General features: G+C 47.5%; 1 protein-coding gene across 2 annotated transcripts; it reads left to right on the top strand.

Annotated features, from left to right (window-relative positions):
* The first annotated feature begins 371 nt into the window (after positions 1–371).
* Positions 372–27,900, top strand: INTS1 (integrator complex subunit 1). 2 transcript variants are annotated; one of them, XM_079320671.1, is made up of 47 exons: positions 372–559; positions 645–935; positions 1,486–1,682; positions 1,896–2,033; positions 2,625–2,784; positions 3,106–3,211; positions 3,449–3,635; positions 3,764–3,909; positions 4,210–4,351; positions 4,680–4,856; positions 5,102–5,210; positions 5,818–5,938; positions 6,563–6,640; positions 7,155–7,312; positions 8,491–8,587; positions 9,006–9,097; positions 9,417–9,477; positions 9,858–10,055; positions 10,334–10,463; positions 10,629–10,808; positions 10,900–11,049; positions 11,582–11,761; positions 11,949–12,053; positions 12,647–12,814; positions 13,129–13,240; positions 13,558–13,716; positions 14,467–14,613; positions 15,003–15,101; positions 15,448–15,572; positions 16,257–16,598; positions 17,116–17,275; positions 17,891–18,031; positions 18,400–18,580; positions 18,662–18,785; positions 19,313–19,431; positions 20,392–20,479; positions 21,087–21,313; positions 22,289–22,412; positions 22,891–23,024; positions 23,392–23,584; positions 23,839–23,966; positions 24,431–24,543; positions 25,091–25,204; positions 26,025–26,095; positions 26,601–26,692; positions 26,803–26,912; positions 27,293–27,900. In XM_079320671.1, the coding sequence occupies exons 1-47, from the start codon at positions 502–504 to the stop codon at positions 27,406–27,408; spliced, it is 6,648 nt and encodes a 2,215-aa protein (XP_079176797.1). In that variant the 5' UTR covers positions 372–501; the 3' UTR covers positions 27,409–27,900. The 2 variants fall into 2 exon arrangements, with proteins under 2 accessions (XP_079176797.1, XP_079176796.1); XM_079320670.1 differs by having other exon boundaries at positions 13,555–13,716.

Genomic DNA, 27,900 nt, shown 5'->3' with positions numbered 1-27,900 from the left:
TTTCAAATGCACCATGGCACTGTCACGTGCAGTCATTTCTTGCACGCCTCCAGGGACAGTGACTCCATCACCACCCTGGGCATCCCATTCCAATATGTAATCCCCCTTTCTGCGAGGAAATTCTGATTTCTGGAACATCCCCTAGTGCTGCTTGAGGCTATATCCTCATGTCCTGCTGCTAGTTGCCCGGGAGAAGAGACGCATCAAACATCAAAGAACTTTCTTCCTTAAGGAAACATTTACATATTCCACACAACATTAAAGAACATTATTTTTAAAAAAACCATTTACATGTTTCACATGCAGCAATCCCAATCTCTGCAGTTCCCCTCCCGCCCGCCAGACGGCGCTGTCCCGCGGGCCGGGCCGGGCGGTGCCGCTCCGGCGGTTCCGGTTCCGTGTGCCCGCGGCCGCCGCTCGGTCCCGGCTGTCGGTCCCTGTGTCTGTCCGTCCGTGCCGGCTGTCGCTCGGTCCGTCCCTGGGCCGGTGCTCGGCGGCGCCATGAACCGGCCGAAGGCGGCGGCCGTGCGGCGGCCCAGCGCCGTGCCCAAGCCGTCCGGTGAGTCCCGCGGGCCGGGCGGGCGCTGTCGCTCACTGTCGCTGTCCCTCACTGTCCCTCACTGTCGCTGTGTCTCCCCCCGCAGCGCACCCGCCGCCCGGAGATTTCATCGCGCTGGGCTCCAAGGGGCAGAGCGGCGAGGGCAAGGCCGCCGTGGCGCTGCTGAAGCCGGCGCCGCCCGGGCTGCCCTCGGAGCGCAAGCGGGACGCGGCCGCCGCCTTGGCGGGCCCGGCGGGGCTGCCCGGCCTCACCAAGCGCCCCAAGCTCTCCTCCACGCCGCCCCTCAGCGCCCTGGGACGCCTGGCGGAGGCGGCCGTGGCGGAGAAAAGAGCCATCTCGCCCTCCATCAAGGAGCCGTCCGTCATCCCCATCGAAGGTGAGGACTCGCTGCGCTCCTGCCGTCACACGGAGCCTCGGCGAAACTTCTGTCTCCAGTCTCATCCCAGGAGTTTTCCTTGAACTCTGCACAGCGATTATGTGCTGTCCTCGAGGGTTTCCTTCCCTGGGTATAGGGCTGGAGTCAAGGTTTTATCTTCTGTTGGCATTGGGTTGTGTTCATTCTCTCTGACAGCTTAGTAACCTTATGTGAAATACTCCCTTGAGGAAATCTCAAAATCTGGATCGTGATATTTTATTCACTTACTCCTTTAGCAAACTGGGTCTGGATGTTGCCTTTTGAATTGTCATTCTGTTTCTGATGTTGGATACATTTTCAGGGGAGTGTGCTATCATGGAAAAACAATGAAGGGGCATTGTCAGTTGTGAAACAGAACTTTTAATGGCAAGTGAGTAGGGAAAAGCTACTGCAGGGATGAGCTGGTCTAAAAGTGAGCTGGTCTGTGCTTTGCTGTCCCTTGTGACTGGTCCTGCAGGGTGGTTATTGGGCATGGGGGTGGATGCTGATGCCTGTGTGTTGGTGTTTGCAGTTGTCCCCACGGTGCTGCTGGATGAGATTGAGGCAGCAGAGGCAGAAGGCAACGATGACCGTATTGAGGGGGTGCTGTGTGGAGCTGTGAAGCAGCTGAAGATGAACAGAGCCAAACCTGACACCACTCTGTACCTGAGCCTCATGTACCTGGCAAAAATCAAACCCAACATATTTGCCACCGAAGGGGTTATCGAGGTGAGGACTCACAAAGTTACTGACGGGTCATTGCTGCCAAGATATGAGCAGAGTTGCACTTTCTCTCAGGCCAGAGTTGATCTGCATGGCTTTGTAAATACCAGGGCTCTGTGGCAAGCTGCTGCAATTTGTATTTCTCTTTCTGCAGCTTCTCTGCATGCTTTCTCAATAGATGACTTGTTTTTTTTTTTTTTTTGGTGGATGTTATTCCAGGCACTGTGCAGCCTACTCCGAAGAGATGCTTCCATCAATTTCAAAGCCAAAGGGAATAGTCTTGTGTCTGTCTTGGCATGCAACCTTCTCATGGCAGCTTATGAAGAGGATGAGAACTGGCCAGAGATCTTTGTCAAGGTTGGTGGGGGCTTCTGCTGGACTGAGGCAGTGGTGGGTAAGACTGGGTTGGGAAATGTGGATGTGTTGGAGTAGGAGAGCAGCATAGAATTTATTACAGCTGTAGGGAAGGGGGTGGTTAGTGTCCTCTTGTCCAGTGTGAGAATGCAGCTGGGGGAGGCAGAAATTTGAGTCTGGGCCTATCCTTTTAAAGAAGAATCTCAGTGAGTTTCTGGAATGTACACTCCATTGCCTCTTGTTGCCTTAACTCTGCTCTCTTCTGAGATGTCTTTGAGAATCTATATTGCTGTAAATGTTGCAGAGACTCCTTGCTTTATATTTGGTGTGTGGGGATTGAAACAGCCCATTAACTTAAAAAGGCTGAGCTGACCAGCTTCTATATTTTGATGGTAGTTGTTGTAGTCTTTTTTGAGAAGGTGCCCAGTGGAGCTTGGGATGTGATGGTGTGTATTATTGCTCTTGTATGATAATCTGGTTTTCATCCATGCACTGGTTATGCTAGTTTCCTACTCTGTATATTGGAAATCCATAAAACCTCACAAATACTCCTTTAATTAACCCTGTGAAAATGGATTGTGCTCCCTGCTGCAGGTGTACATTGAGGACTCCCTTGGGGAGCGCATCTGGGTGGACAGCCCTCACTGCAAGACCTTTGTGGATAACATCCAGACAGCTTTTAACACAAAGATGCCTCCTAAGACCATGCTCTTGCATGGGGAAGTTGGACGGAGTGGAGGAGACCTTAGTGCTGGTAAGAAGATATTTGGGAACAAGGAACAAAATTTTAGGGAGAGGATGGAGCCTCCACTGCTTATTGTCTTGTGAGAATAGTTTGGTACTGGATGGAGTCACATTGGCCAGGCTATGAGTTCCAGGCATTGCTTTTCTTCTTTATGGGGCTCTTTCATGTCCAGGGGATGTTTGAGGATAGTGAAAAATAGGCCTGTGTGGGAAGGCTGTGGTCTTGCTGAACAGGATCCCTGAAAGAAGCTGAACAAACCAGAGCACAAGTGATTGATCTCTAGAGAGAGGAGCTGTCTGATGGAGTATGCTGTGTCCTGATCTCTCTTAGGGAATAGCCCACACCCTTCCATGACAGAGGAGGAGGACAGCCAGAGTGAGCTGCTGATTGCAGAGGAGAAAATGAGCCCGGAGCAGGCAGGCCAGCTCATGCCCAGGTACAGTCCCTCTCCTAACACAGTTGTGTGCAGGTGTGTCTGTGCTCACTCACCCTGCAGAGCTGTGGCAGGAAGCTCCTGTGGCACCTGCTGGGGGATGTTGAGCATCAGACAAAACTGGTTCCAGGAGAAAAGAGCAAATTTCCTTGGTTTACAAGTCATACCACAAACAAGAAAGAGTGCTGATCTCTGGACTGGCTTTGTGGCAGTGAGTAAAGTTCCATTTGTGTGGCCCAGGTATGAAGACCTTGCAGAGAGTGTGGAGGAATATGTGCTGGACATGCTTCGGGACCAGCTCAACCGGCGGCAGCCCATGGACAATGTCTCCAGGAACCTCCTGCGGCTGCTGACAGCCACCTGTGGCTACAAAGAGGTGCGACAGATGGCTGTGCAGAGGCTGGAGATGTGGCTGCAGAACCCAAAGGTAAGAGAGGAGCTGTAGAAACACAGCCCTGCTCTGCAATCCAGCCAGGAAGGCTGCATACTGTGTGCCAGGTAGATTGCTGGTTTGTAATGGTGAGTGACTGGAGCCTTTCTGCTCTTTTTCTGCAGTTGACCAAGCCAGCTCAGGACTTGCTGATGTCAGTCTGTATGAACTGTAACACCCACAGCTCAGAGGATATGGAAGTTATCTCCAACCTGATCAAAATTCGTCTCAAGCCAAAAGTCCTTCTCAACCACTACATGCTGTGTGTCAGGTGAGTGACTAGGTCTGTGACAGGAAGGGAAAGCACTGTGGGAGATGTGCCCAGGGACTTGACAGTTTCAATGCCTGCACAGTGGTTTTAAATACCAGCTTGGGGCATGGAGTGCCTTGTGTTCATTTAAATGGATGCCATTGTCCTAGAAATCTTTCAGTAGTCCTTTGATATTGTCCTTTGATATGTGCTGTCCTATCCTTTTCACTCTTGTGTGCTAAATACTTCAAGGAGAAATGAAAAGAATGTGTCCAGCTGCAATGAAATGTCAGTTCATGTATCCTTGGTCTTCCCTTGCAGAGAGCTGCTGAATGCACACAGGGATAACCTGGGCACCACCATTAAGTTTGTTATTTTCAATGAACTATCAAATGCAAGAAATCCCAACAACATGCAGATCCTGTACACTGTGCTTCAGCACAGCTCAGAGCAAGCTCCAAAGGTAGGTACAGAGTCTTGGATGACTGATGGTAACCCCTGAGCCTCACCTGACAGATTTAGTTGTTTCAGAACTCAGATGAAGCTTTTCACAGACAGCTATCAGATCTGTATCATACTGTTTTGAAATGTTATAATTATTTTTGATAAGAAAATGGGCATTTTCTAAGTCCCACATTCTAGATAATAATGCAGTTTCATGAGAGAAACATAATTACAGACCCAGGGTCTGAAGGACAGGATACCTCCAGTGTGATTTCCTTGTGTCTCTTCATTTTGTGGATGCAGACCCATTACAGTGCACTGAAAGTTCTGTCTCTGTGTGCCCCCAGTACCTGGCAATGGTGTTCCAGGACCTGTTGACCACCAAGGATGATTACCTGCGAGCTTCACGGGCTCTGCTGAGAGAGATCATCAAACAGACAAAACATGAGATCAACTTCCAGGCCTTCTGTCTGGGTCTCATGCAGGAGAGGAAGGAGGCCCTGTATGCAGAGATGGAATTCAAGGTACCATTTCTGCCCTTTGTGCTGCTGGATGTGCCAGTGATATCCTGAGCTCTCTGTGTCTGCTTTACTGGCCATTCTTTCTTTTGCTCTCTGGTGACTGAATGAGTCATTATTTGTGTCTCTCATAGCAGCACTCCCATAGCTCATTTCCAAACATCCACGTTCATAATTTTTGATGACAAAACACTTCCAGAAGGCAGCTCTGGGTGTTGATATTCAACCTTTTTTTTTTTTTCTATTTTAAGGAGCGGTTTGTCATCCACATAACTGACCTGCTAGCTGTCTCCATGATGCTTGGTATCACAGCCCAGGTGAAGGAGGCTGGAATTGCTTGGGACAAAGGAGAGAAAAAGAGTAAGCAGAAGAACCTAGGTTCTCTCTGAGGATGGGCATCTTGGGAGATATCTGCCCCTGATGCTGGGAGTACATCAGCTAGAGCTGGGCGCCTGCTGTTGTCCTGGGGCTGACAGGGATAGAAGATGTGGCATTTGCATGGCTGGGTGCTTCTTGTGTCTATGGAAACAGTGGCTGAGAGGTTGGGGAAGGAGCTGTGGGTGAAGGGGCCTCAGGCCTGAAGGGGCAGCTGTAAGGATTAAGGGGCTGGGAAGACAGGCCTTTGGTGTGGCACTGACAGGACTGCCCAATGCCTTCTTCTCACAAAACTAATCCATCTGTGCTTTGTCTTGGGGACTTTGCTGCAGCACGTGTCAGAAAGCAAAGAACATGTGCTGTCAGAGCTGGGGGGCTCAAGTCTTTTCCATATACTCTGATTTCCCTTCACTAGAGGGTGTCCCTGCCTGTGGTGCAGGAATTGGAACAAGGTGATCTTTAAGGCTCCTTCCAACCCAAACCATTCTGTGATTTATCTGATCTGATGCTTCAGAGTCCTGGTTACTGTCTTGAAATTACCACATTTCTGATGGAGCTCATGTGTGTATTTTGTGACCTGACTGTTTTCCAGACCTGGAAGTGCTGCGCTCTTTCCAGAACCAAATTGCTGCTATCCAACGTGATGCTGTCTGGTGGCTGCATACAGTTGTTCCATCTATCAGCAAGCTGGCTCCAAAGGACTATGTGCACTGGTGAGAGTCAGCCTGGTCATGTCTGTGCATAACCAATCCCTTCCCCAACACTGTGATGTATTATGAAAAACCAGGTATACACCAGGTATACACCAGGGCTTGGTTATATTCCTCTCCCATTTTCAGACAGGGAGCAGAAAGTTTTAACAGGGTTCAGGCTGGTACTTTCTCCCTCTCTGAAATTCCCTCAGATGCATCCTCGTACCAGAAACATATGATAATGGAAAGTATTTTTGATTTATATTATTGGGGTCCACTCAGTAGGGGTTTTTTAGCTATCTCATCAAACAAACTCCCTGTGGATATGGCTGAGGGCTCCACAGATAGTTCTGTCTTGTGGAGGACAGATGATATCCTGGGGTCTTGACACAAGGCATTACTGAGGCAGTTTGAGCCAGAATAATAGTAAGCAAGATGAATTACTGAAAGTATAAATGCCCAGAGCCCATACTGTGTAGTCCTGTCTGTTCTGAATCATGTTGTTACTGTTGCTAGACTCACTTATCTGAGGGGGCTCCTTCTTGTGTAGGATGGGAAGCTTTAGCAGGATTTGGGGGAGACTGGACTGTTGTATGTGTTCTTAAGCCTCACAGATGATTTTTACTGTTCTCTTCATCTCTACAGCCTCCACAAGGTGCTCTTCACAGAACAGCCAGAAACCTACTACAAATGGGACAACTGGCCCCCTGAGAGTGACCGCAAGTGAGTGTGGCAGGTGCAGGTGGGGAGCTGCTCTAGCTGGAGACAGAGGAATGGGTGTTTTCTGGTGATCCTTATATAGCTCTGTGTTGGAAAGGCTTGAAACTGTGCTCAGATTTTCTTCATCTGTTACGCTGCCATAAAACTGGGAGGGTGTTGTTCCCCTCTCCATCTGTTCCTCTTCCTCCTTCATTCGTGTTCCCTGTGCCAAGCTGTTCTGTATCTTGATGCTGTAGTTGTAAGGAGGGCAGCTCCACTGTGTGTGGGTAACTGGGGTAAGGTTAGGGAGCTCAGACTCCAGGAGGCTGAAGCATAGAGGTAGAAGGCAATGCAAGTGATACTCAGATAATAATTTGTTTCAAATAGTTGCATTTGGAGCTGGAGGTCAGAGAAGGTGGTGTAAACTAAGCTGTGATCTATCTCCTGCTGCAGATGAGTTGTAGGGTCTGTGGAGGGTTGCAGAAGCCCTCACACTGCTGTCCAAAGGAGTGTGGTTGATGTCTGGTGTCTCCTGCAGCTTCTTCCTGCGCCTGTGCTCCGAGGTGCCCATCCTGGAGGACACCCTGATGCGCATCCTGGTGATCGGGCTGTCGCGGGACCTGCCCCTGGGCCCCGCTGACGCCATGGAGCTCGCCGACCACTTGGTGAAGAGAGCTGCAGCTGTGCAAGCAGATGGTGAGGCTGCACAGAGCTCCCACCAGCCAGTGCTGGCTTCTGTCTCCACTCCTGCTATTGCCACCCTGGGCTGAGACAGCTCCTACCACCTACCAAAGAGCCTTTGCATCACTTAAAGCGTATTTCAGTCGTGATGGCTAAGCATTTGGCTCAAAGCCAGACATGTACTGCTGTTGCTTTCTCGCTGGAGAAGCTTCTTCTTTTTTCTTACTGTTTCTCTCTGTTACTAATTTTGTATCATGGAGTGTTTGGGAAATTATTGGTTGTGTGGAGAAGGAAGGACTGTGAACAGTCACCCAGAGTTTTGAGTCAGCGGTTTTAAATTCAATTTAGTCCTTTGTACATACTGTAAAATGAAATTTATAGGCTATACAAAAATGGAAGGATTGGAAGTTGAATTAATTAGCCAATTGTGTGCTCTTCCCAAGTCCATTATTGGGACACTTACAGAATAGCAGTTACAAAAGCAATCTTTACTCTTAGCCTTTTTATGAATTCATTTAGCATTTGTGTAAATTCCTGCAGTGCTGGGAAATAAGCCCATTCAGCTGAGCTCTATGTGTTTGTAGCAGAATTGAGAGTGTTGTCAGAGTTTGATTCTAAAGTATCTTATATGCTTTTAGTGCTGACTGGTTAATGGCAGGGAGTGGTCTTGAAGTGCTCAATGCTTGTGGAAGGATCTAGACTTTGCTATTCAGTATCCTTTCAAAGTGTGTCCAGCCTCTCATATGGGATTTTAAATCCTGCACAGTGTTTTTTACTGGAAGACTCAGAATTAGAGTGAGTCTGAAAACTTGTGACAAAGTTGAAATGCATTTTTAGTTCCTCTGAGCCCCAGAAGTTCTGAGCAGATTCGTTGCTTACCTGAAGTAGTGTATCCAAGTTCTGAAAAAGTTATAAGTATCATATTGGATACATTTGGGAAAAAAAGTACCCTTAAGAATTTAAACCAGATTGCTGCTGGAAAGCACCATATCCTTATATATTGAGTTATAGGATTTTTTAAGTGTTGTTGCTCTTTAAATGTTGATTTTTTGTTTCTGTAATATCATGAGAGCAAGCCCACAATAACACAGTTGCTTGAAGTAAAATTTTTTTTATACTGTGATGCTTTTCTTGAAGGACTTTCAGGCAAGTAGACAGGTCAATAACTTGTTCAGCCTTTTCTTCTCCTCCAGATGTTGAGGTCCTGAGGGTAGAAAGAATCCAGTTGATCGATGCAGTCTTAAACCTGTGCACTTATCACCACCCAGAGAATATCCAGCTACCCCCAGGGTAAGACTTACCACATAGATAATCTTGCTGTGATCTAGCTCACTTTCATCTTGTGACTAACATTCCCAGCTCAAAGGTTTTAAAATGCTTTTCTCTATTAAAATTTGTACTAACAAAATGACAAGGAAGCCTTTTCAGGGTCATGTTCAGGTGGGTATTTCTCTGGAGCAAACAAGGCCTGAGTCATGGAATGTACTTTGATCTGCAAGCACTGACCTTTCTGCCCTAGAATTCTTCAGCTGAATCCTGCTGTCCCTCCTGAAAGGATTTTTGTGTGTGTATATGTGTGTCTCTGTTGGGAAAAGCACTGAACTGGCATGGCTGAATCTAAACAGTGCATGATTAAGGGGAAAAGCAGACTTGAGATGGGCTTAAGAAACCAAATTTGACCACTTCTCTCTATTGATGGTTTTTGCAGATATCAGCCTCCAAATCTAGCTATTTCTACTCTCTACTGGAAAGCCTGGCCTCTCTTGCTTGTAGTGGCTGCATTCAATCCTGAAAACATTGGTGAGTGTGGATGTTTCTTAGGATACCAGCTCTGCTGCAAAAATTGGCCAAGGTGCTTTCTGCAGGAGTCTGGTTGGTTGTGTGCAAGACCTGTGCTGGGTTGGTGAAGTAACTGCAGTTAAATAACTGTGTATCCCCTGTGGATAAAATTGCATGGAGGTGGGATTTGGACCTGCATGTGGCTGGAATCACCTTGTTTGTGTTCTGAGTGTTCTGAGCTGTTCTCAAGTGAGTTTGTGTCTCCCCAGTTTGGAATGTGTTAGAATATATAAAGGCTCTATTTTTTTCCTGTATTCCTTATTGTTCTTCTTTGCTGCAGGTCTGGCTGCATGGGAGGAGTACCCCTCTCTAAAGATGCTCATGGAAATGGTCATGACCAAGTTAGTATGCTTAAATCTTTACATATATCAAACAAACCACTGGAAACACATTTCTGAATTAAATTTGTGCCATGCGACTCCTTCCTTTCCAGTGGGACTTGTGTAAAATAAACTGGCATCAACACTGCAGTTGGAGTGGGAAAAATGCCTTCCCTTGACAGAAATATTATAAGCAAGGGAATAAAGCTGAGAAAAAGGGGATGAGGGATGACTGCTGTGCCTTGCTGAGAAAGTCTCACTCTCCTGGCTCCACTGAGAAACTACTTGGTTTTTTCTACATTGTCTCTCAGAGCTGAGATCCTGTGTTGTTACTGACTGTGGTTCATGAATTTTGAATAGAACAAGATAACCATTTCCTTTTTTTCAACTTACTTTCTCAGTAATTATTCCTATCCTCAATGTACCTTGACGGATGAGGAGACACGCACAGAGATGATTAATCGTGAACTTCAAATCTCCCAGAGAGAAAAACAGGAGATCCTTGCATTTGAGGGTCATCTGGCAGCTGCATCCACAAAACAAACAATTACAGAAAGCAGCAGCCTCTTGCTGTCCCAGCTGACAAGTCTGGACCCTCAGTAAGTAGCCTTCTACATTCTGGTACCATCATGAAATCCTAGTTAAGAACACTAGTCAGGAAACCCTGCTCTCCCACGGGGTGGTTGATGTGGGGATGAAGAACCCTGTGGTGTGGTAGCCCATGGGATCACACAATGGTTTTGGTTGGAAGATCATCTAGTTCCAGCCTGCCTGCTACCTTCCTATAAACCCTTCATGCACTACAGAACTGACTGATCCTCATCACATCAGAGTGAAAATCTGCCAGCCTGTAGGTAACTTGCTGTTTCTGTGGCAGGGGCCCCCCTCGCAGGCCTCCACCCCATGTCCTGGAGCAGGTGAAAAGCCTGAACCAGTCTCTGCGCTTGGGCCACCTGCTGTGTCGCAGTCGCCATCCAGACTTTCTGCTCAACATCATCCAAAGACAGGTGGGCTGTGGTGGGACTGGATCCCTCACCTCTGAAACTTGAGCAGAATGAGGGGCAGAAGGAAGCTAAGTGGGATTCAGGGGAAGGTGGTTTGCTGCTCAGGAATTAAATTATCAGTGTGCTGCATCTATGTTCTGCTGATCTTGTTACTCTCATCCTTCCCAGGCCTCATCACAGTCAATGCCATGGCTGGCAGACCTGGTTCAGTCCAGTGAGGGCTCCTTAGATGTCCTGCCTGTGCAGTGTCTTTGTGAGTTCCTGCTTCATGATGCTGCTGATGAATCTACCTCAGGTGAAGAGGAGGAGGAAGGTGAGAGTAAGGACCAGCGTGCCAAGAAACGCCAGGTGAGCAGTCTCTTGGGAATCCCTTCTGTTACCTACTTTCTGTGCATCACAGATTTGATTTCACTGAACAGCCCAACTTATCACTCCACAGAGACAGCAGAAACAAAGGCAGTTGCTTGGACGCTTGCAAGATTTGCTGTTGGGGCCCAAGGCAGATGAACAGACAACCTGCGAGGTGCTCGACTACTTCCTGCGGCGCCTGAGCTCCTCCCAGGTGGCTTCCCGGGTCCTGGCCATGAAGGTGAGCAGGATGAAAACCACCTTGACTAGGGTCTGTCTGAAGCCCAGGGCCAGCACAGTCACAATTGTTCCATGTCATCCTCCTTTAGTGACTTGTCTCAATCTCCAAACCCCATCAAATACACTTCTGCTCCCTGCTGCTCAGAAGTTATCATTCAACAGCTAAGTTGTACTTAAGACAAAGCTGGATTTTACTAGGTTTCCTGTGAAGATCAGGTGTAAACTCAGGAGATTGTGTGCCATGTGGAGTAATTGGCAGAGGCTGTTGTCTTTGAGGAGTGTGAGTGCCTGGTGCCCTGCAGCCTAGACAAGGCAAAGAGAATTGCAGGGAGCTCAGAAAGATCATGCTCTGACTGAAACTTCAAGCAGGATATCTGTCAACAAAACACATTATATGAGCTGAAACCTGTTGTGTGCTGCATTTGGATCATTCTGCGGTGTTTGAAACATGTTTCTGTTATATTCACCAGTATGAAACTTGCAGTCCAGCTGTGGCTTTGTATGCAACAGCTGTATCTGTGTGACTTGTGCAGGGCCTGTCCTTGGTGCTGTCAGAAGGAGGAATGCGTGATGGGGAGGAGAAGGATCACCCCATGGAGGAGGACTCGGGCGATTCCGAGCTGCTGCAGGGATATCAGTGGCTGCTGAGAGACCTCCCCAGGCTGCCACTCTTTGACAGTGTGAGAGCCACAACAGCTCTGGCCTTGCAGCAGGTGGGTGGAAGCAGCTGAAGGTAGGAGTGTCAAGCTTGTTCTTTTTCTACTAGTACTGAAACAGATCTAAGCAAAGTGGATCTGGCTGTGATATTAATATGTTTATGTGCTTGCAGGAGAGTTTTGCTTATGCTGGTTCTTGCTTTCATTAAATCCTGATTTCTAATGAAAGGAATTCTCATTGTAGGCCATCCACATGGAGACAGATCCCCAGACCATCAGTGCTTACCTGGTGTACCTCTCCCAGCATGCCCCAGTGGAGGAGCAGGGACAGCACAACGACCTTGCTCTGGTGAGAGGAGGGATTGTGTGGGGGACACCTGGCATGTCCCAGGACAGTGGTAGCCATGGGACTTGCTGTACCACCAGGATGAGTTTTGGGAGTGTATCACTCTGATAACTGCATGTTTGTGTCTCTGCCTGTGTTGAAAGGCAAACCTGTGTCTTTGGTTTATATAATGAAATGGTGAACAGAGCAATAACCTCCAGTGCAGCAACTCATCAGTTGAAATGGAGATTGAAAGAGTGGATAGTGGTTTGATGGAAATCCCACTAACTGGCAGTGTTTCATGTGTTTGGGGAGATAATGGGAAGTCAGGAACATTAGTGGTGGGATGTGTACTCCCCTGTAACCAAAACTAGATTTCTGGGTTTATTTGTTTGTGTGTGGTTTATTCTTTTTAGAAAAGCTTTTGGTGATTTTTGAAAATGATGTTTTTTACTTTTTTCTCCCTGGGTGCTTTTTCCTTGCTTTTAAGATTCATGCTCCACAAGCTGATCTCCAGAGTGCTGTGTGCTGGGCTGATGATGGGACTGGAGAGCATGTTGCAATGAAGCAGGGCTGTGTTGTGCAGTAAAGACCTCCTGGGTGTTTTTTCCCTGCAGGATGTGGCTCGGCTGATCGTGGAGCGCTCCACCATCATGTCCCACCTGTTCTCCAAGCTCTCCTACAGTGCTGAGTCAGATGCAGTGCTCGTGGCTCTGCTCTCCATCTTCTCCCGCTACATCAAGCGCATGCGGCAGAGCAAGGAGGGAGAGGAGGTGTACAGCTGGGTGAGTGCCTCCTGCCTTGCCCAGCAGCTCACAGGGACTGGCAGCTTAACAGAGCAGAAGCCCTTTATGGTTTACTCAATTTGAATAAACTAAGTCCAGCTCAAGAATTCCCTGATCTGAAAATAATTGAATTGTGACATAGTATCAGAGCCAAGCCTATGTGTTTGTAAAAAGGTTTTTAACTTTTCCCCAAGTATCTTTTGTGGCCACTGTTGGAAATATTGGGAACTATGGTCTGACTAAATTTGTCCATTCTCATGTTCTCCTTTCTCTCCCCACCTTTGCTCATCCTGTCTTTTCCTGCCTTTTTTCAGTCAGAGTCCCAGGATCAGGTGTTCCTTCGTTGGACTAGTGGGGAAACAGCCACCATGCACATCCTTGTGGTCCATGCCATGGTTATTCTCCTGACACTGGGGCCACCTCAAGGTTGGTGAAGTATGCTCATATGTTTTTTTAGAAGGTCATGGTCAATACAGGGTGGCTTTTCTCTCTCTGCTGTCTCCTAACAGGTCAGGCTGGTTTTAATCCTTCTACTCAGAGGCTTAACCCTTGGTGTGTGTGTTTGTAGCTGTAAGATTTATCAGAATATTGCTGCAGAGAGTGATTTTTTTGGTTTTTTTGGCCTTCTGCAGACAGCAGGAAATACCAAAACGATGGTGTGTTCTGGTGTATTGATAGAGAAGAGCAGAGCATTCTAGGTGCTTGTGAACATGGGAAATAATTTTTTATCCACTCTTAAGCAGGGGATGGTGACTTTTACACCTTGCTGGATATATGGTTCCCAGAGAAAAAGCCCCTTCCTACTGCTTTTCTGGTTGACACCTCTGAGGAGGCTCTGCTGCTCCCCGACTGGCTGAAGCTGCGGATGATCCGCTCCGAGGTGCCACGGCTCGTGGATGCAGGTGAGCCTGTGCTGTGTTTGTTGGTGTTTCAAACCCTGCTGGAAGGAAGGGGAGAGGCTTCCCTGCTCAAATGTGCCCAGCCATCCTATTTGGATGCCTTTGGATGGAGCCATCCATCAGTGTTACTTTTAAAGTAGGGGAGTGAGTCTGAATGGATATTCCCCTTTCTGTGTATTCTAAAGGAATGGGAGAATCTGAATTGAGGTCCCATCTCTTTTACAATAATTCAGATGGACCTAAGCTATGCAATCACCAGATAACATGCACAGCACTGTGCAAAACTGTGCCTAAAGGATGTAAGCTAAACCTCTGGTTGCTCTGTCCTCATATCACTTGTCAGTGCTCTCTTTCTTCTTGGTATTCAGAGCTTTCATCCCATTTTACTAATTAAATGACAGCTGTCTATAGCCAGTGATTGAATTATTCAATAATTCCTGCCTGCAGCCATCAAGAGATAGGGTGGAAGTTATTTTTTAATACGAATGATTGCATTACTGAGGTTCTAATAAAATTAAACAGAAGATCAGATTAGCCAGTGAGTGAATTAACTGGAAGATGCAATAAGGCAGCAATGATTTGCAGAGGAGAGAAAATATAGTAGGCAGCTGTCAGACTTCTGGCTTTAGGCTCTCTGCAGCCTTGTCATTAATGTGTCACTGTTGGTCCAGACAAAAGCATAAAGATCAGGTAATAAAGATGACCCTCCATGGGCAGTTCAGAGTCTGAGTACTCAGTGTTTGTCTATTTCAGCCCTGCAGGACCTGGAGCCGCAGCAGCTGCTTCTGTTTGTTCAGTCCTTTGGAATCCCAGTTTCCAGCATGAGCAAACTTCTGCAGTACCTGGATCAGGCAGTATCTCATGACCCACAGACACTGGAGCAGAATATCATGGACAAGAGTAAGAGCTATGGATGAGACTGACTAGGCATTTAATGTTTCTTGAACAGTTTCCATGAGTATCTCCTGTGACTTCCTTGGAAAAATCCAAGCTAGTTCAGCAAACTTTGTGCAGAGGCTGCTTTGGCAGCTTGTTGTCACTGTAGCCACCTGGGTGGCCCTTGGCTGTATTCCCCAAAATAGAGGAGGATTTTTTGGATTAAAATGTACAGAGTCAAAAAGTACTTTGGAAGGTACTTTGTAAAAGACATAAAGTTTTCAAGGCATCATGCTTGCAAAGTCTGTGGGAACTGCAGATTCTCTTGTCTGTGGGAGCTGTACAAACAGCCAATTCTGTCCTGCTTTACTGAAGAGGGCAAGATGATGATCTTATTTCCTCCTTTTTTTCAGACTACATGGCTCATCTTGTGGAGGTTCAACATGAGAGAGGAGCAACAGGAGGCCAGACTTTCCACTCCCTGCTTACTGCCTCCTTACCAGCCCGCCGAGGTACTGCCCGGGATTGCCTAAGTATCAAAGTGATCTTCTGAACTTCCCTCCTTTGTTGCTCTTGAGAGGCAGAGGTGTCTTAAAAAGCAATAAACTAGCAAGCTACAGTTAGACACCAGTCCTTGATAGAGTTTGGCAAAGAGAGAAATTCAAATACTTTTGGAGTTTATAAAAGTGTGTTTTTCTGAGTCATATGGAAAAGTAGGTCTTACTTGGAATTAAGAGAAAAACTGCTGAATTCTTCAGTAGTTGGAGACTGTTAAGCTGAAGGTGATCTGATGTTGGGGCTCCAGATGCTATCTACCATAACAGCATTTTCCTTTCTTTCCTTTTATTCCTCTTGCAGACAGTGCTGAGACTGCAAGGTCAAAAGCTAGTCCTGAGAGCTCTCAAAGTCAGAGCCGGATCCGGGCCTTGAGCCAGGTCCGTGTTCTGGGCCCAGAAGATGATTTGGCAGGCATCTTTCTGCAGGTACTGCTACAACCTCCAGCTGAGTAACTGCTTCCCTGCAGCAGCTTTACAAAATCCATTTCTCTTATACTTGCATCTTGTGACTCCGTATCTTGCAGTGTTTGCAGGCAATAAATATGAAAGCCCTGATGCAGAGGCTGTGCCATTACAGCCTGGTGCAGTTGATACTGGCAGGAATTTTTTCTTGCAGTTGGAACGTGATGTAGCTTTTGCTCATGCCTGGTACCTACTAGCATGTTGCTGTCTCTGCACCTTGTTTGTTCTGTGCATAGTGCCTTTCCTCTCAGCAGTGGATGCAGGATTTGTGAAATGCTCACAGGGCCCTGGCAGCAAAGCTGTGTGCAAACAGCATTTGTACTCTGGCTTGTCTGCTTACAGAGCTTCCCTCCCTCTATTGACTCCAGAAGGAGCCTACAGGGAATTAATTGGCCAAGATGGTTGTTGGTGTTTGGGTAGTAGGATTCCCCTGCAGTGTCAGTGTTGATAGTCATGTTGGGATTGTAGAGATGCTGCTTATGTTCATGTGCCAGGCACTAGAATATAGAAGAAGCTGTATCAGAAGGTTCCCATTAGCCTACAGTCAGTATAACTGTACAAGGTAAATGCTCTTCTGCCTCAGGGTGTTCATGGTGCAGCAATCCTTTCACTGTCTGTCATAAACATACTCCCTGTTGTATCCCCCAGCTTTTCCCACTGACCCCGGAGCCGCGGTGGCAGAACTCCAGCCTGCGGCCGCTGGCCCTGGCGCTGCAGCAGGCGCTGGGGCAGGAGCTGGCCAGCATCCGCCAAGGGGCCGAGGCCAGCGGGGCCACAGCAAGTGGGATCTCAGCAAGTGGGGCCACAGCAAGTGGGATCTCAGCAAGTGGGGCCACGGCAAGTGGGGCCATGGCGAGCGGGATCTCGCTGCGGCTGCTGCAGGCCGTGGCTGCGCTGCTCAGCTCGGCGCACAGCGGCGCCCTGGTCATGGCCATGCACCGCCAGCACTTCATCTCCTGCCCGCTCATGCGCCAGCTCTACCAGTACCACGTGAGTGCCTCGGGGGCCTTTCAGAAAGAGGGGAGAGGGAGAAATGGGAGATCTGCAGTGCACCTGCTCTGCTGTGCACACTTTGTAATGCTCGGCTCAGGTTGTCTGGCTATGGGCATTTGGATGCAGGCTGGCCGTATTAGCTTAGCACTGCTGAGATTACTTGCAGAGTTAGTGTACATTACCTAGCCAGGTAACTGTTTTTTGGATTTGCAGCTGTAGGTCTCTGCTGGTTTTGGGATCTCTAGTCCATGCTGTTCTGTAGCATTGGACATGTCTTGCAAGCCAGGGCATTTGCAGACAGTTTGACAGCTGAAATCTAATTCAGAGTCATAAAGTGGTTGGGTTGGAGGGGTCCTTAAAGATCACTGCCATGGGCAGGGGCACCTTTCACTAGATCAGGTTGCTCCAAGCTCATTCAACCTGGCCTTGAACACTTCCAGGGATGGGGAGTCCAGAATCTCTGGACAACCTCTGCCAATGCCTCACCACCCTGACTGTAAGAATTTCTTCCCAGCGCTCCATGCCACAGGACACTGCCTTCTCCTCACTCTTCTTCAAAGTGCTCATGCAGATGCTGCAGTGGTTGGAGAGCCCCGCAGTGGAGGATGGTCCCCTGCGAGCTCAGCTGAAGGCCTTTGCTGTGCAGTACTCCTCAAGGCACAGGATCAGTGATGGTACTGGCACTGGGCAGCTAATGGGACTTAAAGGGGACAAACTGGGCAGAAAGAGACAAACAAAACTGCACCTTAATCCCAGCAGGAAGTGTCAGGGCAGCGTTTTAGACAGGTGTCATAAGGAGTTACAGAAGTAGCACACTGTGCTGCAGGAACTCTTTGAGGCTGTGAGCAATGCCCTAGCTCTGGGGGCTTGCAGTAGATACATGGTAGCATCTCACCAAGCACAGCAGATCTCTTAGAGAAAACTTGTAATTTCTCAAGCCAGGAATTCTGTTTGGGCTGTTGTTTTGGTAGATGAGCATGCAGGAATGCCTCTAGAACAAGGTCACATTATGACTTGTAGAGTTGTTTATTATCTCCATCTCTTGGGAGCAGGAGTCTAATGAAGAGCTTGGGCAGGGAAATGGGTTTGTGGTTACAGAGCTTTCTTTTAGCTGCATGTCCCTGTAACACACAGGAGAGCTGTCAAGGCTTGTGGCCATAAATGGCAGTAGAATGTATGTTTGTGTGTTTGAGTAGTCGTGCCCTGGAGCCACATGGGGAATCTGTGGGAGGGAAGTGCTGTGGGGGCTGCCTTGTCCCTGTGATGCCAGTGCTGTGATTTCATTACAGTTCGAGGTGGCTTCTTGCACCTCACAGAAGCTCTTTCTTTCCGTCGTGACCCTGACTTGATCAGCTCCACAGTCTGTGCCATCATTGCAACCCTGAAATCAGGAGAGAAGTGTAATGTGGAGCCAGAGCTCATCAGCAAAGGTATGGATGTCCTTCTGCTCTCCTTTGCAGCAGCAGCAGCCTGAACTTCCAGCCCAGCAAGTCAGTGCCTACTGTGCAGGCTGTGGGAATCTATCTGCCTTTTCCCTGCATCAGAAAATGTGAACTCATCTTGTATCACCTCCTTTCCCCCACTGTGTGTGGGTTTATAAACTGTGATCTGGGGCTGGGATTAAGTCTGAGCAAACTGTTGGTTTCCAGTAACAAAAAGAAAAATGGAACTAATATCCCAGATAAAAATGGCTTCCCTCTTCCTCACTGAGCCTGGCTATCAGGAATAATGCTTGCAAGGTTCCATACCTTTCACCACATCCTGAAGTTAATGAGTGGCATCTTTCTCCCTCTGCTAGTCCTTCAAGGTCTGATTGAAACCCACTCTCCATACCTGGAGGAGCTCCTGACTGTCCTCTTCTCAGCTACTGTTGAGACCACTGCCAGGTGTCCTGCCATGAAACCAATTGCTGTGGTGTGCTCCTTGTTGCTCCAGGACAAAGAAGAAACACCAGTAAAGAAGGAGGTGGAGAGTTGCAGGTGAGCCAAGGCAATGATAGGAATTTGTGGGTAGGTTTGGGTGCATGGTATCACCAGTGACTGGCCTTGCTTTGTCCACAGTGCTGAATCAGCTTGGCCAGGACCTGCCTCTGGCCTTCTCAATGACTGGCTGGAGATGCTGGACCCAGAAGTCATCAGCAGCTGCCCTGATCTACAGCAGAAGCTACTGTTCTCCTGGAACAAAGTAAGAATTGTTGGGCAGAGGGCTGTGCTGAAATGACTTTCTGGGGTACTGACCTGCACCTGGAAACAGGGAAAGGGGTAGTTTTATGTTTTGCCACAGGTTACTGTGTGAGTTCCAAAGAAGTTCAGACTGACTAAGAGGACAGTTCTGTGCAAGGCTCACATTTCTCAGTGCAAGGCTTATGTTTCTTCTTATCTTTATATTTCCTCAGCTGTGTTCTTTTAAGGACTTCAGAGTGCTTTACAGACACAACATGGTCCCATAACAGCCCAGCCAGCTGTGGTTTTGTTGGTATTTTTGCAGACAGATCAATAGCTTTACTAAAATGCCATTCCAAAGACAAGGCTGAAACTGAATTTCACGTCTGATGCCATGTTCTGTCAGAAAGTGCTGCCCTAAATCCTCATGCTGTCTGTGCTGTCTGCCCTCGTGGCTTGTCATCCTTCTGCAATACACATGGCATCTCCTACAGCCACCTTGCCACCAGGATCTGTTCATCACCTCTCTTCCTCTCTCTGTGCTTCCAGGCAGGGTCCCAGGTGCCCTCCTTCCGCCCCTACCTCTTGGCTCTTCTGACTCACCAGTCCAGCTGGGCCACACTGCACCAGTGCATCAGGCTTCTGCTTGGCAGGAACAGGGAGCAAAGGTGAGTCTTGTTTGTCCTAGCCAAGGGATTGAGTTGGGCAACTCTGTCTGAGAGAATGCAAGGCCTGCCATGTTCATGATGTGTCTGCCAGGAGATGTAAATCAGCCAAAAATAGATTTGGTGAGAAGGATGCAGATTTCAGTCCTGCTGATTTGTGTACCTTGATATAAATATTACCTACTGTTTGATGGAAGCAGCACATAAAGATTTGGCTGCATTCTAAACAGGAAGTGATAATTGTGGGTAATCCATCTTGCATTGCCCTTGTTGATAATCTTTGTGAGTACAAGGTTTGCAGGGTGGCTTGGATAGCAAACTGAGGGCTGTCTCTGTACCTGGGCAAGCTCTGATGGATCTTCTGGTTGTACTAGACTCCATTTCCAGTCTTTCTCTAACTCTTTCATGCCCTCAGCCTCCCAGTTTTGATCTCTGCAGCAGCCCTAGCTCTCAGCTTCTATACACAGCTTTCAAATGCTGAAGTTCCAGTGCAGTAGTATTGTTACAGTTACGAACCAGGACATGCTAACATCTAATGACAGCAATACTTCTAAAACTGGTAGTTTATTATTTTGTTCTTAATTTCTTGCTCAAAATTACATTAATTTCTCAGTTCAAGGTCTGTGATAGGGACAGTGAGGTCATTGGTCTGATTATACTAACTGTTTTTGTTGATGATCAACACTTGGCCTTGGTGCAAGACTCCATGTAGCCCCCACACTTGCTGAATGCCATTTGTTCTGCTCTGTACCCTGTGCTGTGCTTATTGCAACAATATTTAGTCATAATCTGGGAACAGAACCAACCCCCTTCTTGGGACTTAATAGATCCTATTTTTACATTTGCAGATGTTTCTTTCTTCACAGCACTCATCATGTTTAGTGATGCTTCCATGTGTTTGTGTGCTGCCCGAGGGTTGTGTTGACTCTAATTGCAAATCTGTCTTCTTTTATCTTCTGGCAGGTTTGACCCAACTGCATCCTTGGATTTCCTGTGGGCCTGTATTCACATTCCTCGGATCTGGCAGGGAAGGGACCAGAGAACTCCTCAGGTATTGGTTCAGTTTTTCCAAGATTTCTATCTGGATGGATTGAGAGGCAATGTTTTCACAGTGCCTGATTTTTCCATGGCCAAGAGGTGGCTGGAGTGATTCAGGTGCAGTGTGCCAAGTTTGCTGCCTGTACCTCAGCTGGTTACTTAGCTGCTCTGCTGTTACACATTACAGTGGCAATTTAGAGTCCAAAAAGCTGATAGGAACACATAAAGTTTGCCCACTTGGCATTTCCCCTGCAGCAAGTGCCACAATGTCTGGTAAAGGCACAAGGCTAGAGTGGCAAGCAAGCTAAAACCCAGCATAGGATAATTGCCATTTTACAAAGAAAAGGAGGCTGTGTCTCTTCTCTACAGAATTTCTTTGGTTTGGTGACTGAATTGTCCTTTCTGACCCATCACACATGCTGAGATGGAAGTAAATGAAGAAGAGGAGGGGTAAAAAGGTTTTATGTGGGGGCTGTGATTCTTTCAGAGCTTTAGATATGGAGCCATTCTTAAGTCTGGTACCAAGATGTTCCATTCCAGTTGGACAAGGTGTGACTAGAAGGAACTAAAGGTCCTGGGATTTGGTGTGGAATCATTTGGGGTGTTCTCTTGCATTCCAGAAGCGCCGTGAGGAATTTGTGCTCCACCTGAAGGCATCAGAACTGATCAGCATGGTGGAGCTGATCCTGGCTGAAGCAGAGACCAGATACCAGAACACTGACGAGGCCTCCTGCACACTCATCCAGTCTCGACTGCCATTGTTGCTTAGTTGTTCTCATGGAGACCTTGAGAACATCAAAAAAGTAACAGAGTATTTGACCAGCTGCATCCAGCAGTGGGGAAGCAGGTGAGGCTGTAAATGAGGAGCATTGTCTGTCTGCTGGAATTGTAGTTCTTGGGCACAGTTAGGCAGGTAATGATGAGACTTGCCAGTATGTCTTCATTAGAAAAATCATGTTCAGAGCCTGTGTGAAAAGTGCACACAATCCTCCCTGAGATTTGGGGGAATAACAAGTGGTTTTAAGTAACCAGGAAGCTGACTTCAAAAGTGAAATTTAAGAGCCCCTTTGCTTTTAGGACTTCAGAATGAAATTCTTGACATGCTTGGGTATTTTTTCTTTCATTCTTTAAGGCAATGGTTATTTTTAATTACTAGTGTGGGATTTCTTGTCTACTCATCCCTTGAGTCACTGCTTGTAATACATCCTGCTTCTGACTTGCTTTCAAAGCTGAATGGAGACCAAATTATTTCCTAACAGCTATTTTAGGACTGTGGAAAGAACAGGAAGATGATGTTTTTGTGGCAGTGAAAGGAACTGACCTAATTCCAACCTTGCTTATAGTGATATTAGGAAAGATTCTGAGTAACTGTTGTTTTCTGCTGCCTCCCAGTACAGACTGTGTCAGGGATCTAAAGGGGTTTCAGGTGCATAGAGAACATGAACTCTGAATAGTTGTGGTTCTGACATCTTTTTCAATTGGGATGGGGCTGACTGTGAGCACCACATGCAGGAACTCTGCACTGCAGATGTAAGCAGAGCTTTCTTGTCCTATGCCCTTTGGAACTGCAATTTTCTAACTCCAAATGGCCTTGTGATGGATCCCCATAGACTATGGATGGATCTCTGTAGAAGGTGAATGATTTGAGTAGTTCAAAATAAGCAAAGAGCTAAAAAATACTGGTTGAGATTAGTGATGTCTGTGTTTTCACATGCTCTGTTTGCCACATGCAGGGAGGCTTTTACTAATCTGGTAGGTCTGTAATGTTTGCTGGTTGAACTAATGTAGTAGCCAGTGGTTGACCTCTCCCTTTTTCCTTTAGCTCTGTGGGAAAATGCTGCCAGGACCTTCTGTTGCAGATATACCTGCAACTACCTGAGCTCCTTGTGCCTATGCCTGAGATGCTTCTTACCAGTGAAGGAGCAAGAGACAGCAGCACTTGCAAGGTAAAGTTAGAGGCATAGGAAAGCCCCTTTCCAGTTGTGTATACAGAATGCATGCTACCTTGATGCCCAGTTTAGAAGGTGAGGACTGGCAAAAGCTTCCTGGGTGACTTTGGTTTCTTTATTTTGCTTTTCTGTTATCCCATCCCTGCCTGCACTCTCCAGAGCAGAGAGTTCTGGAGTGGTTTATTTTGCAGTGTCCTTCTATAAAATAATATAAGCTCCACAAGCTTTTGTGTGCCAAAGGCTTCTGTAAGGCACAAGTGTGCAGGCATCTGATCCTGCTTTGATGTCTGTAGGGACTGTGGACTTCAGATCCCATGCCAGCTGGAACACTGCATCTACTTACAGATTCTACCTGAAAATAATTTCTCTAAACCCCCCTGTGTAGCTGGAAAGGAATTGGGAAACACTGCTGGAGAGCCAGGGGCTGGTTTGCACATTAAACTTCTTAACATTTTGCTCATTATTTTCCTTGCAGCTTGATGCCCTGGTTCACAGATTCATTAACCTCCTCGCAGACACCAGTGACTCCAAGTCGTCCGAAAGCCGCGTGTGGGATGCCAATATGGCCTGCAGGAAGCTGGCTGTGGCTCATCCCATCCTCCTCCTTAGGTACCTCCCCCTGTCTGTGGCTGGGGCTTATTGAAAAGCACCCACCCTTGTCCTAGAAAGGGGACAAACTTGCAGCAATCACAGCGATGGTGAGAGAATTCACCTTCGTGTACAGAAATCAGGAGAAAAGGCAGAGAAGTTACATCTTTTACAACGAGGCAACACCTTGTGTCTGTCAGGAAATAATCTTGGAATTGGGGACTAGGGAACAGAATATGGGTGGGAAATGGGGCTTGCTGAGTCTATCAATACAGGGATCAAGACCAGAACTCTGAGAGAGGATAAGGGATTTTGCCTTCCAGGAACTGAGGTAACATGTAACTTTCTTGAAAGATCTAGGCCTAGATGTTCCTGTTTGGTGTTTCAGGCACTTGCCAATGATTGCAGCACTGCTGCATGGCCGCGTTCACCTCAATTTCCAGGAGTTCAGGCAGCAGAACCACTTGACCTTCTTCATCCATGTGCTGGGGATCCTGGAGCTGCTCCAGCCGCAGGTGTTCCAGAACGAGCACCAGGCGGCACTCTGGGACTGTCTGCTGTCCTTCATCCGGCTGCTGCTGGTAGGAAAAGCCCTGCTTCCCTCCCTGTGCCGCCTGCTGGCCACTAGGTGGGGATGCTCTTGTAACACAGGGTGCTTCTCAGTTCAAGGGAAAGCCTTCCTAAAAGCCTAAGAACAAAAAAATGCATTAAGCACCTTGGAGAGCTTGAAGAGGAGGCAGGAGATGAAGAAACTGCTTCCTGGTACCCAGAGGTGCAGGATGGGGCTGTGCATTGCTGCTTTTTTTGGTTAAACCTCTCCTTGATCTTTTCCCAGAACTACAGGAAATCCTCACGGCACCTGGCTGCCTTCATCAGCAAGTTTGTCCAGTTTATCCACAAGTACATCACATGCAATGCCCAGGCAGCTGTCTCCTTCTTGCAGAAGCACTCAGATCCACTCCAGTAAGCTTCCTTATGCCTGTTATCCCATGCACAGTCAGATTGCCAGGAGCTAATCAGACAGAAGACAGCAAGAGGATGTGACAGAGTAGCTGCTAATATGGCACTTTTTCTCCCTTGGCTTCCTTAGTCTCCATTGAAATGAGCAGCATATCTCTTCTTTATAGGTGAAAACTGAGCCCAGGGAAGTCACATAATGACTTTAACTCACATAATGGCCTAAATGTTATATTGAGGTATTATAGTGGCCTGCAGCTTTTCCAGAGAGGCAGCTGGAAATTCTTTCTCCAGAGCAGTGGCTGGAGGGTCCCACCTACAGATATAAGGGGAAAATGCATTTGAGTTCTAGTTATGAAGAAAGGAAAAAACTTGTTTCTGCTTCTGAGAAGCTCTTTGTTTCAGTGTACACATCTGTGCTCATGCCCTTATTGCTACTGAGAGCCAAACATGCCACCTCTTTTTTCCAGTGACTTGTCATCAGACAACAGTGACCTAGCAATGCTGAAGTCCCTCCTGGCTGGGCTGAGTCTGCCTAGTAAGAGTGGCATCTTGGACAGGGGCTCTGATGAAGAGAAGGATGGTGAGTCTGGGTGGGAGAAGAATTATTCCAACTGATGAACCTGCAGTCTGTTTTGCAGAATAGGTGTTTTTGTGGGTATAAGGTGTGCTTGTAACAGCTCAATGTGTTTAGAGAGGAGAATGGCACTTGTATGCTCAGCAGTTGGGAACCAGTATCTGGGATGGGTTAATTTGTTTTCCTGCCAGTGATGTCACTACTGAAGCAAAAAAAAGACCCCTTAACAGGGTTGAGTTTCCTGGTCATGAATTTTGCCCTTTTAATCCACACTTAAGGATTGACCTGTTAGGAGGACTCTAAGGATACATCCTCTGTTTACAGCTTGCACAGCTTGCATGGGAAAATTCTTCAGTATTAAAATAATTTGTGAAGCTTCCTCCTCAGTGTCAGCTGAGGGGGTTACAGGAGGTGCAGTGAAATTAGACAGTGAGAGAACCAGGAATTGTATCACACCATTGCTGGTGGCTTGTGACACACCACTGCACTGCTAGGGAATAGTGGCCAGTCCCCAGGCTGTCAGGAGTGCCCTGCTCTCTCTCTCTTTCCCCAGATGAAGCAGCTGCTGGCTCTCTGCCCCTGGTCAGCGTGTCCCTCTTCACTCCCCTCACTCCAGCTGAAATGGCTCCGTATATGAAGAGGCTCTCCAGAGGCCAAACAGTGGAGGGTGAGTGAGGACCAGAGCTGTGCACACACACAGGGCAAATGCAGACATTTGTCAACCTTGTGACTTATCTGGCAGCAGCAGCCTGGTTTCCTGTTTCAGTCTTGTGTTTGGAAGTCACCAGCAGTTAGGATGTTGTTCCATTTTTGGATGAAATTGTCTATAACCTCCTGTGATTCAGTGACAGAGGCTTCCTATGGTTCTGTTATCACTTAGCTCAGCAGTACTTCAATGGCCTCTACTTTGAGGGTCTTCAAGGATCTTTAAGCATTTTGGGAGATAATATGAGTAAATCAAGGAGTACTACAGTTCAAACTAGGTCTGAAGTTCTGATATAAATGAAATACCAAACTGATGAGAAGCAGGATTTGTTAGAAATCCCCAAATGGCCTTCATGGAAGAAAACCATGTTAACCTGGCATATGGCAACAATAATCTTCTCCAAAGGTCTTCTGAAATGATAGGTGTCCTGTATTCAAACCTAAATTGGAACAGTTTTCCTTCCAAGGTAGAATAGGACAAAAATGTCCTGCCTGTTCCTTGTTTTTTAAAATACAGTCTGTGAGGGTCTTCAGTTACAGAAGAAGGTGTTCTGGAACTGAAACCTCTCACCCCATTGCATTCCTTCCTCTGCCTGGGCAGGTTGGGATGTGTTGATCTGGCACATCCCTGATCTCCTCCTTTTCAAAGAACTGCCTGTATTACACTACCTCTGTGTGCAAGTGGGAAAACTTCATGGCTTGGGAGATTGGTTTTGTGGGGAAAAAGATTCTTTGTTAGATCACTGAATTTCAGTCACCTTTTCAACTGTGCCTTCTCCCAGACATCCTGGAGGTGCTGACAGACATTGATGAGATGTCCAGACGGAGGCCAGAGATTCTTGCCTTTTTTGCTGTGAGTATTGGTGTCTCAAACTGCCACTGGAAGGAAGAGATTCTTTTCACCAGAATCTGTTGCACAGCCACCTTAAGCACTACCCTTCTTCTGCTTTTTGAGTGGTTGTTGCAGCACCTTAGGAGAAAAGTGTCCTCAGTTAGCCCTGCTGAGGACAGACAGTGTTTCCCTCCATTGCATACTGGCTCAACCATCATCTGCTGTCAGAGGAGGAATTAAAGCTCTGTCCTCTTCCCAGGGCAAGGAGAGAACAGAACAGAACAGCTCTGTTGAATAAGCTGGAAACTAGGGAAAACTCAGCTGTCCCACATGAAATAAGATTACAGAAGGGTACTTTAAAGTATTAAAAACCAGGATAATCTGTTTTACAAAGTGGGATTTCTGGGGTCAGCCAGTACCTGCTGGTTTTGTGTTGGGCTGGATCCGTGTGGAGGAGGAGTAATGCCAATCTGAGGAGTTTGTGCTCCCTGAATGGCCCTGTGATCTACATTTGTCCATTTTTCAGACAAACCTACAGAAGCTGATGAGTTCATCAGAGGATTCCTGCCGAAACCTGGCCTTCAGCCTGGCCTTGCGCTCCATCCAGAACAACCCCAGGTGAGCCCCACTGGAGCTGAGGCTGTGCTGGCTCCTCTGGGCTGTGCTGGCTCCTCTGGGCTGTGCTGGCTCCTCTGGGCTGTGCTGACACTGTCATCTTTCACTCCCAGCATTGCTGCAGATTTCCTGCCCACCTACATGTACTGCCTCGGCAGCCGAGACTTCGAGGTGGTGCAGACAGCCCTGAGGAACCTGCCTGAATACACCCTCCTTTGCCAAGGTGAGTGGAGATCAGCCACCTTTGGGGCATATGGGGTGCTCTGCTGGGAACAGCTCCCCTGGGAAGTTGCCATGGATTGCTGTTGCTTAGACCTGGCTGTCAGTACCAGTAGTAGCTTTGGGCTGAGTTTTCCAAGAGGGATTTATCATAGAGACAAGGGGGGCCTCCTTGAAGTAGATTTGCTCCCTTACAGTTTTCTGAGTTGTGACCTCTCACATGATCACAAACCCACAGAACTGTTGGAGGGGGGATTGTTCCAAGTTCTTATGGAAGGAGAGATTTCTTGTGCAGCTGCAAATGCTCACCCAGTGGTTGTTGGTGGATTGCTGTGGCACATGGAGCCCTCAGGGCAGCCCTCACTCTGCCTTTCCCTTTCCCAGAGCACGCAGCAGTGCTGCTGCACAGAGCCTTCCTGGTGGGCATGTACGGCCAGATCGACACCAGCTCTCAGATCTCAGAGGCCTTGAAGATTCTGCACATGGAGGCCATGATATGAACATGTGGCTCTGGGAGTTCCACTGCCAGAGGACTTAATTTAATGGATTCAACAGCTGCATTACAGCCCTGTGAGAAGAAAAGTGTATTGCAAGCCATGTGCTGGAGGATCAAAGGGGTGATGTGGCAGGCCAGACTGCTGGAAAAGAAGAAGGTGCTGAATGAAGATCAGAAAGGTGCAAGGATCAATCTGGCTGGCTAAGATGCCATGATTGTGGGAGAAAAATCTCCTGAACATTGTGCCAAACAGGGACCACTTCCTTTATGGGATCTTGGAGCAGTGGCTGTCATTTTGCTGTTTGGGGTTTTTTGTCTCTCCAAGAAGGCAGAGCTGCTGGGAGAACAGAAGGGAGTGATGATGGTCCCTGCACTTGAAGTGTCTGCACTCTCTGTGTTGGAGAGAGCATGCACATTTGTGCAGGGGGAGAGACCACGTTGGTTTCTGGGGGTGGGTGTTTTTTTTATTTTATAATTAAAATTCTCTTTGTTTCCA

The sequence above is a fragment of the Erithacus rubecula genome (genome assembly GCF_903797595.1).
Source record: "Erithacus rubecula genome assembly, chromosome: 17".
Taxonomy (NCBI): domain Eukaryota; kingdom Metazoa; phylum Chordata; class Aves; order Passeriformes; family Muscicapidae; genus Erithacus; species Erithacus rubecula.
This window is presented reverse-complemented; position numbering and strand designations above follow the sequence as displayed.

Bases quoted from the DNA above. Each gene is read 5' to 3' on its own strand.
- INTS1 (XM_079320670.1), top strand. From the start codon at position 502: ATGAACCGGCCGAAGGCGGCGGCCGTGCGGCGGCCCAGCGCCGTGCCC. The intron at 5,211-5,817 runs GTAAGCAGAAGA...ACTGTTTTCCAG, and splicing joins GGACAAAGGAGAGAAAAAGA to ACCTGGAAGTGCTGCGCTCT. The intron at 23,967-24,430 runs GTAAGCTTCCTT...TCTTTTTTCCAG, and splicing joins AAGCACTCAGATCCACTCCA to TGACTTGTCATCAGACAACA.